This window comes from Balaenoptera acutorostrata, chromosome 3 (assembly GCF_949987535.1).
Source record: "Balaenoptera acutorostrata chromosome 3, mBalAcu1.1, whole genome shotgun sequence".
NCBI classification, from domain to species: Eukaryota; Metazoa; Chordata; class Mammalia; order Artiodactyla; family Balaenopteridae; genus Balaenoptera; species Balaenoptera acutorostrata.
The window spans coordinates 182,938,692-182,952,898 of NC_080066.1; the positions used below are offsets into that span (position 1 = coordinate 182,938,692).

The 14,207-nt window shown below is 63.9% G+C and overlaps 2 protein-coding genes across 2 annotated transcripts in view; one reads left to right on the top strand and one right to left on the bottom strand.

Moving 5' to 3' along the window:
* Window positions 1–769, bottom strand: part of AHNAK2 (AHNAK nucleoprotein 2) — a 30,059-nt gene extending 29,290 nt beyond the window's left edge. The window contains exon 1 of the mRNA XM_057542886.1: window positions 515–769. Within this exon, the coding sequence (XP_057398869.1) occupies window positions 515–569 (55 nt within the window). The 5' untranslated portion in view covers window positions 570–769. The remainder of the gene's footprint in view (window positions 1–514) is intronic.
* A 6,134-nt stretch (window positions 770–6,903) lies between these two features.
* CLBA1 (clathrin binding box of aftiphilin containing 1) lies at window positions 6,904–13,786 on the top strand. Its single transcript, XM_057542889.1, has 6 exons — window positions 6,904–7,028; window positions 7,342–8,121; window positions 9,263–9,408; window positions 10,904–11,033; window positions 12,034–12,138; window positions 13,045–13,786. Exons 2-6 carry the CDS (start codon window positions 7,639–7,641, stop codon window positions 13,207–13,209), a joined length of 1,029 nt encoding a protein of 342 aa, XP_057398872.1. The 5' UTR covers window positions 6,904–7,028; window positions 7,342–7,638; the 3' UTR covers window positions 13,210–13,786.
* Window positions 13,787–14,207: the final 421 nt, after the last annotated feature.

The window sequence follows — 14,207 nt, forward strand, 5'->3', positions numbered from 1 at the left end:
TCCCCAAAAGCAGATCAGAGGGCAGTCCTGGCGGCAGGTTCCCACCGCCTGGTGACCCACGGCAGTCATGCCCCACTTACACGTGCGGCCCTCCCAAGGCGGCTGCCTCTAGGGACAGCACACGTCCCAGAGGGCTACAGCAGGGGTACAGTTGACAGAGAGGGAGAGACAGACAGGACAGTGAGTGACAGAGAGAGAGGCGAGGGGTGACAGAGTGGTAGAGACGAGTCAGCGACCCAGAGAAACAAAGTGAGCGGCAGGGATGGAGAGGGGTGGGAGGCCGAGCGACAGGGACAGGTAAGAGGCGAGACGCAGGAGGAGGGACGCACAGACCCGAGCAGCCCCCGAGGCGCAGAAACGCGCTCGAGACCGCGGGCCGGTCCCGGAGGCACCCCCACCCCGGCCGGCGCCGCAGCCCACCCGCACTGCGCGCCCCAGGACCCGCCCGGCGCGCGCCCCGCGCGGAGCCCACCCGCCCCGAGGGGAGCGGGCTGCAGGCGGGGAGGAGGCGCACCGCTGCCGGGGGCTCCGGGCCAGGTGGGCAGCACCATGTGGAAGCAGTCGCACATCTTGGCGGCCGGGCGGTGCTGGCCGGCGGCGGCCCGTCGCGTCCAGTCGCAGATCCCGGCTCCGCCGCGCGGGCGGCCAGGGGGTCGGGCGAGCGCAACGCTCTGCCTCCGCAGCCCCGCGATGCCGCTGGCTGCAGACCTCGGACTGCGGGCGGAGCCCGCGCCCCCAACCCCGCCGCCGCCAGGACCCCGCCCCGGCCAGCCCAGCCCGAGCCCAGCCACTGCGGAGCGAGCGCGGGCGGCGCCGCCGGCCTCATTCAGCCCATTGGCTGCTGCCCGCCAGGCCCCGCCCTTAGTGGCCACGCCACGCCCCTGTCCAGCCGGGAACCAGCGTGACCCAGGCCCTGCCCCCTAAGGCCCCGCCTCTCAGCCCCGACGCAGCCAACGTCCCACCTCCAGTCTGATCACCGGCACAGGCTCCGCGGCAGGCCCGCCCCGCCGCTAGATGGGCCCCGCCCCGCGCCCCAACGGAGTCCTGAGGATTGACTTTGGACGCCTGCCAGGGAGGGGTCCCCGGACGCCGCGCCAAGACTACCGAACTTGACCTGCGCGCCGCAGTCTTGCCTCCCAGTCCGGAGACAAGACATTTCAGTCACAAGCTGGGGAGCCGGGCACCCTGGGCGAGGGCGTAGGGGCAGCGGGAGCCCAGGGAGGCCACGGCACGTGATCTGACCCCACTAGCCCGGCCCTGGGGGCTCCTGGTCTGGAGGTGTGCGCAGCGGGGTGGCATGGTGCCACGGTGGGGGTGGGGGGGGAGGGGTCCTGGAAGGCTCCGGGCGGACAGTCTAAGCTCGGACTTCAGGAGTAGGGAACAGCGTTCTGGACCGAAGCAACGCAGTAGTGTGTGTGCAGAGGACGGACGGAGTAAGAGAGCCGAAGCTGGTTCACGCCGCTGAAAGTTAGGCTCAGTGGGGCAGGGGGCAGGGGGCAGCAGGACTGACTACCAGGTGGCTGGGGGATGTCCCTAGGGGCGCAGTGCTGGAGGTCAGGAGCCCCGCGAGAGGGTGGGGGCTGGACCAGGGCGGGGTTGTGATGAGGGAGGAGGGTCCTGGATGTTCTGGAAGCTGGCAGAGGGAACTTGGAAGACCACTGGGGAGGTTTAGGGGCCACCCTGGGCTCCAGCTTGGGTGTCGTTCAGCGGGTGGCACGTCTGGGGGTGTGGGCAGGGAGTGGGGATGCCTGGTAGAGTTCTGTTTCTGAGAAAGTAGGGGCTTACCTGAGGCCCAGCCTGGTGTAGACCTGAGGAAGGGCCCCTTGGGGAGTGCGGGTCCTGCAGGCGTTGGGGGTGAGGAGCCGGGGCCACAACGTTCCTGGGGGCTGCCCTGGAATGGTGCTGATGGTGCTGGGACAGATGAAACACACACAAACAACTTTTCCTGGGGCAGAAAGGGGCCAGGCTGAAACAGGAGGACCACACAGACACACAGACTTGACACAGACACAGAAACACACATAGACACACACATGACACAGACACACAAACGCTTGTAGATGAGATGTCACACACTGACACCAATACACAGACACAGGTCTACTTGGATATGTCCGCATGCACTCAGAGACAGGCACACACACGCGCGCACACACACACACAAATGCTTGGGAACATGCTCATACACATGCACCCACTCAGGCCCACGTGCCGGGCTGTGCACAACAGGATGCAGACACACACAGGTGCACACACAGAGCACACCACTTACTCCTGGGCTCACTCAGGGATACGCACAGCCGGCAGGGCCCAGGTGAGCCTGCCCAGCGGGACGGCTCATGCCCGGCAGTTCCCGTTAGCTGGGCTGCAGCCGGGCGGCCTTCCAGCAGACGGTCAGACAGACACACACATCACTGCCGGGAAGAGGCCCTGGCAGCCTCCCGTCTCTCGAGCCCATGGCGTGACGGGGCACAGCCCTGTCCTTTAGGTGGGGACACTAGGGCTTGGGTCTCACCCCTCCTGCCCTGGTGTCTTCTCTCGGGCCAGGCAGCGTTGCCCTGGGGCCCGAGACCCTGGCCTGCTCTGTCCGGATGGGAATCGGTTACTTGTGGGCACAGGGAGACAGCTGTATGTGTCCCTGGGTGTGTCTGGCATCTGCTCGGGCCTGTCGGGGGGCTCAGCCTGCCTGTCCTCTGTGTGTGTGACTCTGGCCTTGCGGGCCTGGGAACAAGGGGCCGTCTGTGCAGTCAGCACAAGCTCTCTGTCCCCCTGCCCTATTAGGCATGGGAACTTGGATAAGTCGTGTGGATCCTGGGCCCCCGTTCAGCTGAAGCGGCCTCACCCTGGGTGACATATCCTGGTTGTCCAGCATGGTGCACCCAGGGCTGTGGTGGCTTCTGTCAGCTCTGCGGGGAGGGGGAGGATGGTGCCTTGGGTGGGGAGGCCAGGGGGCTGCCCCACCTAAACAGAGGCCAGGAGGAGGGGGTCTCACATGGCCACTGAGGGAGAGTGGAGGCGGGCACCGCTGGCCCCTCTGGGGACAGTCCCTGGGCAATTGGGGGCTCCCTGGGAATCCTGGCCAGCCAGGGCCTGGGGGAGGCTGAGGCAGGGACCCTCCCTGGGGCCACTTCTGCCTTTGGGCTTGGTGAGGGTTGGGTGGGCTTACATTTTCCTGCTGGGGCCGAGCTCGCTCTGCAGCCAGGGAGTTGACTCAGCACTGGCTCAGGGCCCCAGATTCAGGATGAGGGTAGGCAGGGACCGCCCCCCACCCCCAGCCAAGGGGTTGCCCCTTCCTCTCTCCTGTCTCCCCTGAGGCAGAGGGCTGGCCTCACCCGCTGTGCGCACCCCCATGTACCACCTGGGGCCCTGTAGGCCCATTTCATCTCTGGAAGGGTGTGGTCCCTTGGGCAGTACACCCCACACACGGCGGACTGCAGCTGTGTAGAGGGAGACCGCCCATGAGTCCGCCCCCAGGCCAGCCAGGCCGGGCCCTGCCTCCTCCTACCAATCCCTCCCCCAACCCGTGGGGGCCTTGGAACCCCAGCCCGGCCCCGGGGTCACAGCGCCTGATGGGGAGAAGGCTGCCCGGGTAGGACCTGTGAGGCCCATCTGTGCCTGACCCCTGCCCTCCCTACCGCCCAGCCGAAGCCTGGCCAGGCGCCTGCCGCAGAGCCCTGCGCAGCCAGGAGCTCCTGCCTCACGCTCCGCTCCAGCCCCGTCCTGAGGTCCCCCTCTGGGGACAGACGCCCCGCTGGTGGAGGCCACAGCAGCTGGCATGGCTCAGGAATAGCTGCCCCTCAAGAAGCAAGGCGACGCGGGCTGACTCACAGCCACCCTTGGCACACACAAGGCCCCGCACCATTTCTGAGGGTCACCCCTGCGGGGGGCAGCCTGCAGGGGCTGTGAGCGGCCCGCGCTCTCTCCTGCTGGCCCGCACTTGCTCAGCCTCCCCCCTAGGACCACCGTGCCAGGGAGGCTGGCGCCACACCCCAGCCCTGGCCCGGCCCGCTGGTCGCGGGTCTCAGACTGGGTACCCAGGTGCTGGGGCTGGCGGTGCAGTGCGCTGGTGGGGACAGGGTGAGGAGCCAGGGCTGCCGGCGGCCGTAGCTCCTTGGGCCCCAGCTCCTCAGCAGAGCCCCAGGCCTGCCCCACCCACCTGGCTGGCTGCTCTCCGTGCCACTCCGGGCAGGCAGGGATGCCCAGAGCATCAATGATTGATGCCTCCTTGCAGCAGCCGCGGCAGCATAAGCAAAAATAGCTCTGCCACTGTCCCTGCCCTAGCCTAGCCCAGCCCAGCTGGAGGGGCACACCAGGGTGCTGGGGGCACCTGGGACGTCCTCCACTGCCATCTGCCCTCGCACCCAGTCCTCTGCACAGAGGCGGGGGGAAGGGCTCCACGTCTGCTGGCCCCCGGCCTCTAACTGCCTCACTCTCCCCCAAGCTGAGTGCCCACTCCAGGCCTGGGGACTCACCCTAAGGACTCGGGGCTGAGGAGCGGAAAGCTAGGTGCTTCCTGGAGCCGGTGACCCCTCCCCATGGCTCACCAGGCGATGTGCACAGTTGCTAGGATACTGCAGGGCTCCAGGCGGAGTGGCCGCCGGCCCCTTCTTCCTGAGGCTGTGTCAAGGGAGGCTTGGCCAGGCAATGGCAGAGGAGAAGCTGCCCCCACCGCCGTTCCGCAGGGCTGGGGCTCAGGGGCTCAGGGCTGGACCGAGGTGTCGAGAGAGGAGCAGCCTGGGAGGGCCACATGGGCGCTTTCTCCTGACCACACTGTGCCCACCCCGCACAGCACCTCAGGGAGTCGTGGCTTGTGTGCCCTGCGCCCCCACTTTAATGGGGACCTGCCCCCTCTGGCCAGTCTCCCCCAGCACATGAAGCCTTTTAAACTTCAACAGCTGCCTGCCCTGCCCACCCGCCTGGAGGCCTGGCCCTCGGCTTCTGCCCACGTCATGCCCAGAGCCCCCAGATGCTGGCCTGAGGAGCCAGGGGCCACCTGTCAGCTCCTTGGGCTTCTCCCACCCACTCCTGCATCCAGGGCACGGCACCCAATGTCGGGGTCACCTCTGCTGCCTCCTCGGAGTCTTGGCTCCCCCAAGGCAGCACCTCCTTAGAGGGGTAGCCAGGGGTCAGCCAGGTGTAACCACACTCACACACACACACACGCAGAGGCAGTGGCTTAAACCAACTCTCATTTATTCCCTTACAGTTCCGGGTGTCGGCAGGGCTGCATTCCTCCCGGGGATCTGTTTCAGGGCAGATCCATGTCCTGGCCTTCTTCAGCTTCCGAGGCCACCTGCGCTCCTTGGTTGGTGGCCCTGCATCACTCTGACCTCTGCTTCCGTCCTGCCATCTTCTCTCTCAGACTCTGACCCTCCCTCCTCCCTCTTGTAAGGACCCTTGGGATTACATCGAATTCAACGGCGTAACCCAGGACCCTCTTCCCATCGTGAGAGGCGTAACTTGATCATGTCTGTAGAGTCCCTTCTGCCCTGTAAGACATCAAATTCACAGGTTCTGGGGATCAGCAGGGGCTCCTGCAGGAGGCTTTACTCAGCTACCACACCACATAACGCAGAGCAACCCACCCGCGGGCCTGTGTCTTGTCGGGTCACCTCATTCTGTCCCCTGAGGGTCACAGTGCCATCCTCACTCTTCACTGAGGTCCAGACAGCGTGTGGGGAGCTGCCGAGGGTCTGGAGAGCCGGCTCCAGCCCCAGCAACACTTCTTACTCAGGCCTTCATGCCTGGGCGTCAGTTTCCTCACTGGGACACGAGGACAACACCCCTCCTACCCCTTTCCAGCCCCTGGACTGTAAGGATGGCAAGGACAGTGGATGAGGGGGTCCGAGCAGTGGGTGGACAGCACGGGACCGCTCTCCCTGGGTGACATCGAGGCAGGAGAGAGCCGGTGTCTGGTCACCTTCCTGCAGGGTCACCCCGGTGTCTGCCCAGCACTGGGCAGTCTGACTGCATTGCTCCAACACTGCATTGCTGGCCGTTGTGCCCCTCGGGAAGCAGGGGACGGGGCAGATGGCTACGGTCCAGGGTTCAGAGAACGATCTCATCTGGTAATTTTTAAAATTGAAATTTTCGGTAGCTTAGCTGTGAAGGACCATTAAGAGAGCAGGTGATTCATGCAAACCGGACAGGGCCCAGGGAGATCCCCAGGAGGTCCCAGGGTGGAGAAATCTGAGCATGGAGGTAGACTGGGAGACCGCATATGGATCAGGGCTTCAGCCGGGGCCTGATGGCCGCATCTGTGGAGGGCTGATTTAGGCAGATGGGGAAAGGCCTGGAGCGCCTGGGAAGGGAGCTAGCAGGAGGGCAGGGCTAGCCCATGAGTGCCCCTTGTCCTGGGGCAGGTGGCAGCAGGAGGGGCTGGTGGTCCATGGCCCAGACTGGCCCTGCTCTGCCTTGGGGCTGGCTGGTGACCAGGCCGAGAATCAGGGCACTACATGGGACCCGAGAGGGACGGGGTCGCGCCCCCGCTCCTGCCTGCCAGGAGACCCACGCTTGGAAGTACTAGCTTCTGGGGATTCAGGATTTGGCAAGACAGATGGCACAGCTACAGACATCCCCACTGCGGCGGGGCAGGGGCAGGAGAGGGCATCCAGGGCGGCCCGGGTCGGAGGGCTGCAGCTGGCCGCCGGGGTTGGGGGGAAGGACGTTGGCGGCAGCACGCGCCTGCTCACTCCCGGCCGCGGGGAGTGTAGGGCGCCCGCTCCACGTTGGGTGGCAGCACGAGGAGTCGTCTAATTAACCAGAGCCTCTTCGTGCGGCGGCTGAGAGGCGCGGCGGTGACGGGTCCCAGCAGGCCAGTCCGTTCCCTCCGCGCACAGAACTTCGCCGGCGCGGGGGCGGGGCTTGGCGCTGCCACGCCCCGCGCGGCGCCGGCGCACTGACGCCAGGGCGGCAGACGACGGAAGCTGGACAGTCGCGCGTCGTTGCCGGGCAACTTTCCGGCGCAGGCCGAGGAGACCCCCCGGCAGCCTGCTGCGCCTGCGGGCGGAGGCGGAGACGTGGCCGAGGTGGGTGCGGGCCCGAGCCCGACGCCGGGGCCCCAGCGCGCCCCAAGTCCGCCCCTCGGGAGCCGTAGGCCAGGCCCGATCGTGGTCCTCAGCGGCCGCCTCGGACCCCCGCCCGCCCCGCGAGGGGACTACCCGAGCCCCCGACCCAACTCTCGGGGACCCCCGGGCGCCGCCCTCCCGCGGGCGCCCGGACTCTCCCCGGCTCTGCCAGACTGGGCCTCGCAGACCCCTGCCCACCGCGGCCGAGGCAGGACCCCGCAGTTCGTCCACCCTCCCAGGCAGTGCTGACCCCCAGCACCTGGTTGGTCTCTAGGACACGCCCCTGTGCTGGACCGTTCGCCCAGACGCGTGGAGGAAGAAGCCGGGCAGCGGCTCCAGTCACTTTTCCCTGGGTGACCAGGCTGTGTATGCGGTCTGTGTCCGTTCCACAGCGACAGTGGACCCACACCAGGCCATCCGTACTCCCGAGGGAGCCGCCGGCAGCTGCTGGGCAGTGGGCGAGCAGGCAACCCCCTCGGGCCCTGTCCAGCCCCGGACAGCTCGCACGCAGCAGTGTGCATGTCTCCTGAACATCTTCCCGTCGCGTCTATGCGGGCTTGGCGGCACCAACATGCAAGGCCAGCGGGAGCTGGGGGCAGCACCTGGCCACATGCCCCCTCGCTGCGCGTTTCTGAGTGACCTCGCAGAGCAAGCAGGCGGGGTTTCCTTCTGCCGGGTTTCTAAAGACAGCGGTGCAGGCTCGGCACCTGGGAGACAGAGCAGTGACGCTGTCGAGTGGGCGAGTCCCCGCTCCCTCCTTCCCCCGCCGGATGGCGATGGGGAAGCCAGGATCTCTGGGCGCGGCGGAGAGGGCTTGTCTGCCTCCGCCAGTGGTCCAGACCTAGGGGAACACAGCGGTGCCTGGGGGGAGTTTGAAGGCTTTCGGGAATCCTCAGCCAGGTCTGAACAATTCTCTCAGTCCTTTGAGCTCCCGGAGAGGCCCACAGAACCTCAGCCGCCGAGAACCATTTCTGCCCAGGAGGAGCGTGGTTCTCGCCAATCTCACCAGGGTGGACCTGGGGTGACAGGAACCAGCGCCATCACACCTTCTGAGGTACTTCTAAAGTACTCGTCTTTGCCATGTTGCACAGGACGTGTCTCCTATGTTTTGGTGGGCTGGCCAGGGAGGGGGTCTGCTTCTCTCCGGGCCTTCATCCCACCCCCGCCTTCCTTTCCCCCCACCTTCCTGAGGGGAGCGTCTGCCCACTCTCCATCAACCAGGCTGTGTTTTCCTGGCCCCAGTTTAGGGCACGGGGTGAAAGAGCATTTCGTCTGAGTTGTCAATCTACTTATTTAGAAAACCTCACCAAGAGTCACATTTCAGTGTGTGTGCACTGACCGGGCACTGGAGGTGGCCTGGAGAGCCCGGGACTCGCCCCCTTGCTCCGCCCACCCTTCCTGCCCTGACCTCCAGGGTTTCCCTTCAGTGTGGCTGCTTCTCAACCTCCTCTTTCTCTGCCTTCTCTTCCCAAACGGTTTACCCCAAACACCGAAAGTGAGACAGACAAGGGAGGAGACGATGTGCTGGTTCTAAGGATGGACCGTTTGTTTTCTAAACCAGGACCTCTGACAAGATCCAGTCTTCGTACAGTTAGCTCTGCTTTAATGCTTGTTTTGAAGACAGGACTGTCTTCCAATGCGATTATTGTATCGGGAACAATTGAAGCATAATGTGAACTTTGCAGGAAACCCCAGGTGAATGCAGAAAACCACACCTGCTGAACTGAGGCCCATGTGAATATACACCATGCACACGCCCACCTCTCCCAGCCACCTTGGTCTACCAACACCCACCCCGACATCAGACAACCCGCCTTCCAGCACTTCACACTAATTCACAACCTGCAAACCTCTTTTCCGGGAAGGGCCATGTTTATTGTAATAGGAATGGATTTCTCAACCAATTAACACGTGGGAAAGAGTGCTCACATTTTTATTGTGTGCATATCTTTTTTCCATGTGCCACTGATGAAGTTTATGACTATTGTCCCCTAATCACACTTTTCCACACACACTGGTTTCCACTGCACGATGCACAGTGCAGTGATTTTTAAGAACAAACATGTCATGTTTTAGTAGCAGCAACGGTATATAATCATTCACAAATTTCATTTGTACCAAAATTATAAATTTGGAATAAGGTGACATGATGTGTGTATTTCTCCTAATTTTGGTATGTTTTTCTTCTTTTTCAGCCTATTGTCAGCTATGAGAAGATTTTTAGGTTCGCTTTTCAAGAAGTACCAGTCCCACAGGCAACTGAAGATGTTTCCACCTTTGACCATTTCTTAGAAACAAGCAATGAAGAAAAACTTGGCCTTGAATCTGTGCATAAACTGTGGTAATGAACTTGAGTTGGTACTCACATTTCTTCTGGCAGCTCCGCATTTATGCCTTTGGTTGATATGGTGGACGCATGGGGTCTTCCGTTTTTACCTCTATAGAGAGCTTTGTCCCTCCCGAGGTTCCGCCACCTGTGGTCCAAGGGTCGAAGGACCGGGTGGCACAGGTGCAGCGGCTCCTCCTTTTGGAACCATGTCCAGCCCCCCCCTCGCCCCCCACCTGCTCACCCGGAGCAAAGTGGGCCAGGGAGTGCCAGCTCCTCGGGTCTTGGTGAGAGTGCTGGGGGTGAGGGAGGGACCAGTGGGCTTGGGTGGCGGGCACAGGGGCTCCTGGGGGACTGGACCGAGTGACCCCCTAGTACCCTGGAGACACCCCAGCGCCCTGGAGACATTCTAGGCCCACCACAGGGTCAGCCCACCGCTGCTCCTGGGGCAGCCAGCAAGGCTGACACTCCCAGGGCAAGGTCCCTAAGGGAGATCACAAAGGTACTTGTTTGTGGATGGCCATTTTCTAAGACACCCTTTCACTGAGCACTGAGTGAAAAACCAGTTTAGCTCGAATGGATAAAATAGCGGCTGAGCAGGCTGGGACCTGCTGGACCCAGGCCGCAGAGGGAGGAGGTGGAGGTGTGTGGGGGCTGACTTCCCTGGTCCCTGTGCGCTGCCGGGCAGGCGGGCAGGCGGAGACTTTGTCAGACAGCTCTGCAGGTGGGCTCTCCTAGGCTCTGGTGGGGGTCCGAGCTGGGGTCCCAGCCAGCGCCTGCCCAGAGCACTCTCCCCCCACCCCAGCAGAGGCCTGGGGACAGAAGCCAGAGCCTGGATGACCAGGACAGCCCAGGTGGCTGGTGTGCCCTCTGGGCATGCTGCTTCCCCAGGTCGTGGTCCAGGGCAGAAGGCGGGCCGTGTGATCCTGGGGCACCCGCAGGCACAGGTGGTCCTGAGTGTCGGGACCAGGCCGGGCTGGACGCTGTGGTGACACAGAGGGTCAGGGTTACTCTGGGGTGGTCTGGAAGCGACTCGGCACTTGGCGAGTCTGTCCCCCTGTAGCCATTTGCGCGCCTGCCACGCCTCCTCTCCTGGAGGCCAGGCTGAGCAGCAGGGCGGGGCTGCGGCTCACACTCGTGTTTATCCCTCTGGGCATCTGCTCCTCTCAGTTTCTGGACATCTCTGTGGTACCTGGCGTGGTTCTAGGCACCTGAGATCATCAGGAAACAAGACTGTGGAATATCTGGCCTCCCAGAGCTTCTGCCCTCGGAGGAGACACGTGATGGTGAAATTGGTCATTCAGGCCAGGGCTGTGCTCTGTGGAGAGAAATAAAGCCGGGAGGAGGGGGCAGTGCTGGGCACTTGCAGGACAGTAGATGCTTGAGTAAACGAACAAAGTGGTGAGAAGCCGGGGCTCTGTTGTCAGAGTTCTGAAGGGTCAGGTGCCCTCTTTGCCTCCCTTCTGAAGGCCTTCTGGGTTAGTTTGTAATTAATGCCGCTCTTTTCCAGTTCTGAATCCAGAAAACTCTGGAGAGCTCTTCAGAACACCAGGACCGTGATGACTTCCCGATGCCTCTGGAGCGAGTCCCGTTGCCGGGAAAACTTCCTTCTTGTTCTCGGAATAGACCCTGCTCAGAAGGTGAAATGACCTGGGTGGAGGTGGGCTCCTGGGGGCCGGCTGGACCTTGAGCATCTCTGCCAGCCACGCTGTGCGCCGCTCCTGGACGGGGCAGGGGTCGGGCGCGCACCTGCAGCCGGGACGCTGCCGTTTCAGAAGGCGGGAAGGGCGAGCCAGGGCGCCCTCGTCTGGCTCCAGCAGCTCCTCGACGGGCCGTCAGGCGCAGCCCTGCCCTCGGCGCCTGGTGAAGGAGGTGCCCTGGCAGCGCGGTGATGTAGCGGCGCACTCTGCTGGGGGCCGCAGGGCGCAGCCACGCCACAGGTGCTACTGGAGGCGGTGGGCTTGGGGGCCGGGGCTCCGGCGGGGCCGGCTCACTGTGAGGGCCGCAGGCGGGGTGTGCAGGGGAGGTGTGGGGTCCACCGCCAGCCAAGCCGGAGCAGAGCGGTGGCCGGGGACGCGCTCGGGAAGGCCACGGCCAGAGGCCACGTGTCTCACTGAGACCCAACTCACAGCCACTTACACGCCATAGGGCTCATGCATGAGTCATCAAAGAAACACAAATTGTAAGGATGGTCGTCTTTCAGGCACCAAGTTGGCAAAGATCTTTTTCCATTTTTTAAGTATTATGGAAATTTTCAAAAGTGGAAAACACAGAAGGGGCTGGCAGGCAGGCCCCGGTGAACACGGGGGCACAGGAATGGTGGCCGTGGCCACACTGGCCTGGAGGGGGCCTGCGGGGCTGGAGAGTGACCTGGCTGGTGAGTCTCTGCGGGAGGGAGACAGTGGGGGGACGGGGGAGGAGAGGCGGCGAGGACCTCGGCTGAGAAGGGCACCGCGGTCCTTGGCCGGAGGGCCGCGTGAGCCGGGGTGGGCGGCTGGCAGCCCCCAGCGGAGCCCGAGTCGGGGCCACGTTGCCATTTTCCAGGGAGACGTGCTGCAGGGCCCAGGTGAAAAAGGGAAAACGGGAGAAAACGACCTTTTAATCTTCCTTCCCTCTGCTGACACTGGTTTACTTCCTCAGAGCCTTTCGGAGGACCCGGGCCGCACTCTGGGAGACCCTGGCCTCCACGAGCCCGAAGAGCTCGGCTTCCACCTGCACCGCTGCACAGCCCTGATCCAGACCAAGGTGAGCGCCCGGGACGCCTGGGGCCTGGGTCTCGGGTTCCAGTCGCTTCGATCCTTTAACTCTCATGGGCTCGTGAGAGTCAGAGGGGCGGCAGGCGGGAGGAAGGCAGGCGGCCTCCGTCCTGCAGCCCCTCTGGAGGAAAAGCCTCTTCCGGGAACGGGGTCTCCCGCGCACCCTGGGACCACGTGTTGGGAGGGGTGCGCCGTAAGCAGCCCAGCTCCCGCGGGGCGCGTCCCCACCCCCGCGCCCCAGGACCCCGTGCTGCCCGGATGTGGAGCTGGCTCTGCGCGCCCCCCGCCCCCAGGGAGAAGGCGGGACGGCACAGCGTGGAGTGCGCGGTGCCACGCAGGGGGCTCTGAGGTCACGGGCCTGATCCGGAGCTGGGGCGGCAGGAGGGCGTGGAGGGGGCGGGCTCCGGTGTGAGTTGGCGCCGCCCGGCTGGCGGGAGACGGGCACAGGGGCCACCCCTCTGCTCTGCGAAACCGCGGGGCAGGAGGCGGAACCTTCTAGAGGCACGTGCCTGGGGCCATCTTAGAGCAGCAAGACAGAAACGTCCCCAGCAAGCACCCACCCCCCACCCCGGGCAGCCCCTGCGGGGCTCGCGGCCACGCAGCCGTTCGTTGGGAATGTCCCTGGGGCCACCGGCCGGGTGGGAGGAGGACAGGAGGCCGACACGGCCCCGGGGCAGAGCGGGCACTGCTCACGGCGCAGTCCCGTTTGCTCCGGGAGAAGCTGTGGCTTCTGTCCCCGCGCGCCTCTGTGGTGGCAGCGCGTGGGGAGGGGCGCAAGATGAGGGGAAGGAGACGCCGCCAGAGACGGGCCGGGGGCCCAGGGCAGGCGCGGGCGGCCGGGGGCGTCTCTGGGGGCGCGCGTGCTCTCCCCGACCTGTCCCTCCTCTCTTGCCAGCTCTCAGGGACGCCGGGCGGCAGACAGGGCAGGCTGATCACATACAGCCTCTTCCTCAAGACCCCCGTACGCGGAAACGGGCAATACATCACAATTCCAAGGAAAAAGAAGATTTTCACTCCTCCTAACCTAAAGATGACATTGTTTAACAGTGACGTTTGCTAAAGCGGGAGGACTTTGTGTCTTGATGAGGGATTTTACGGTTTCTTACCGGTTTGGTTTGGTACTGGAAACCAGAGCTATTTGGTGTAGGGGTGGTCCATATCAGGGCTGATGCTTTGATGGGGGGTGTGTCCCTCGGCAGAGCCAGTCACCAGGAAGGGGGCACCCGGGTCCCCAGGAGCCCCACCCCAGCCTGGCTCCAGGGACCCTCCCCTGGGAAGGTGTTGCCAGCCGCTGGGGGCACCTGTGCGGGACCTCAGGCCTGGCTGCCTGGGACCCCAGGGTGGCTTCGCACGTGGCTGGAACTGTCTGTCACCGGGAGCAGCCGTTCAGGGACCCAGGAGGCCCTGCGTGCGTTGCTGCCACACTGGCCCCTGGCCTGGGTGTCCACGTGGCAGGGCACTCACAAGGGTAGGTGCTGTTTCCGCAAAGCAAGTGTGCTCGCCTGCCCGGTGGCTGGGTGCCTACCCAGTGGTGATGTCTGCCTGCCAGCAGGATTCAGCTGAGGGAACCTCTTATGACCGCAGAGCCCAGCAGTTGGCACTGACTTTTGTAAAATTTTATTAAATAACAACAGCCTGGACAAGCTGTGTTCTTGCTGAATCACCGGCTCTGTGGGGACTGGTGCTGGAAACCCTGGCAGGCAGCCCTTCCAGTGCCTCAGGGAGGCCTGGAGATTGAAGGCTGGCGGGGCCCGGCACACGCACAGCAGGACCCCGGTGTCACTGTCCCTCCAAGGCCATTGTCGAGTCTGGGAGACCACAGCCGGGGGCAGCCTCAGACGCCAGCTCCATCGATGGAGGTGTCAGACCCAGACAGAGGCCAAGTGGGGTCACAGTGACCAGCAGATGTCACCTGTCACATGGGAGAAGGAGGCAGCTGGCTGTCACCTGCACCCCAGCACCCTCGGCCACTCCACAGACCACCTGTGGATCTGAGCCTTTGTTAAGAGGTAACAGATTTTGGAGGGCTGTATGTTTGGGAAATCTGCCTAATTTCCA

Excerpts from the sequence above, each read along its gene's own strand:
- CLBA1 (XM_057542889.1), top strand. The coding sequence starts at position 7,639 with ATGCAAGGCCAGCGGGAGCTGGGGGCAGCACCTGGCCACATGCCCCCT. Across the intron at positions 8,122-9,262 it reads GCGCCATCACACCTTCTGAG|CCTATTGTCAGCTATGAGAA; the intron begins GTACTTCTAAAG and ends CTTCTTTTTCAG. Across the intron at positions 9,409-10,903 it reads GAATCTGTGCATAAACTGTG|TTCTGAATCCAGAAAACTCT; the intron begins GTAATGAACTTG and ends GCTCTTTTCCAG.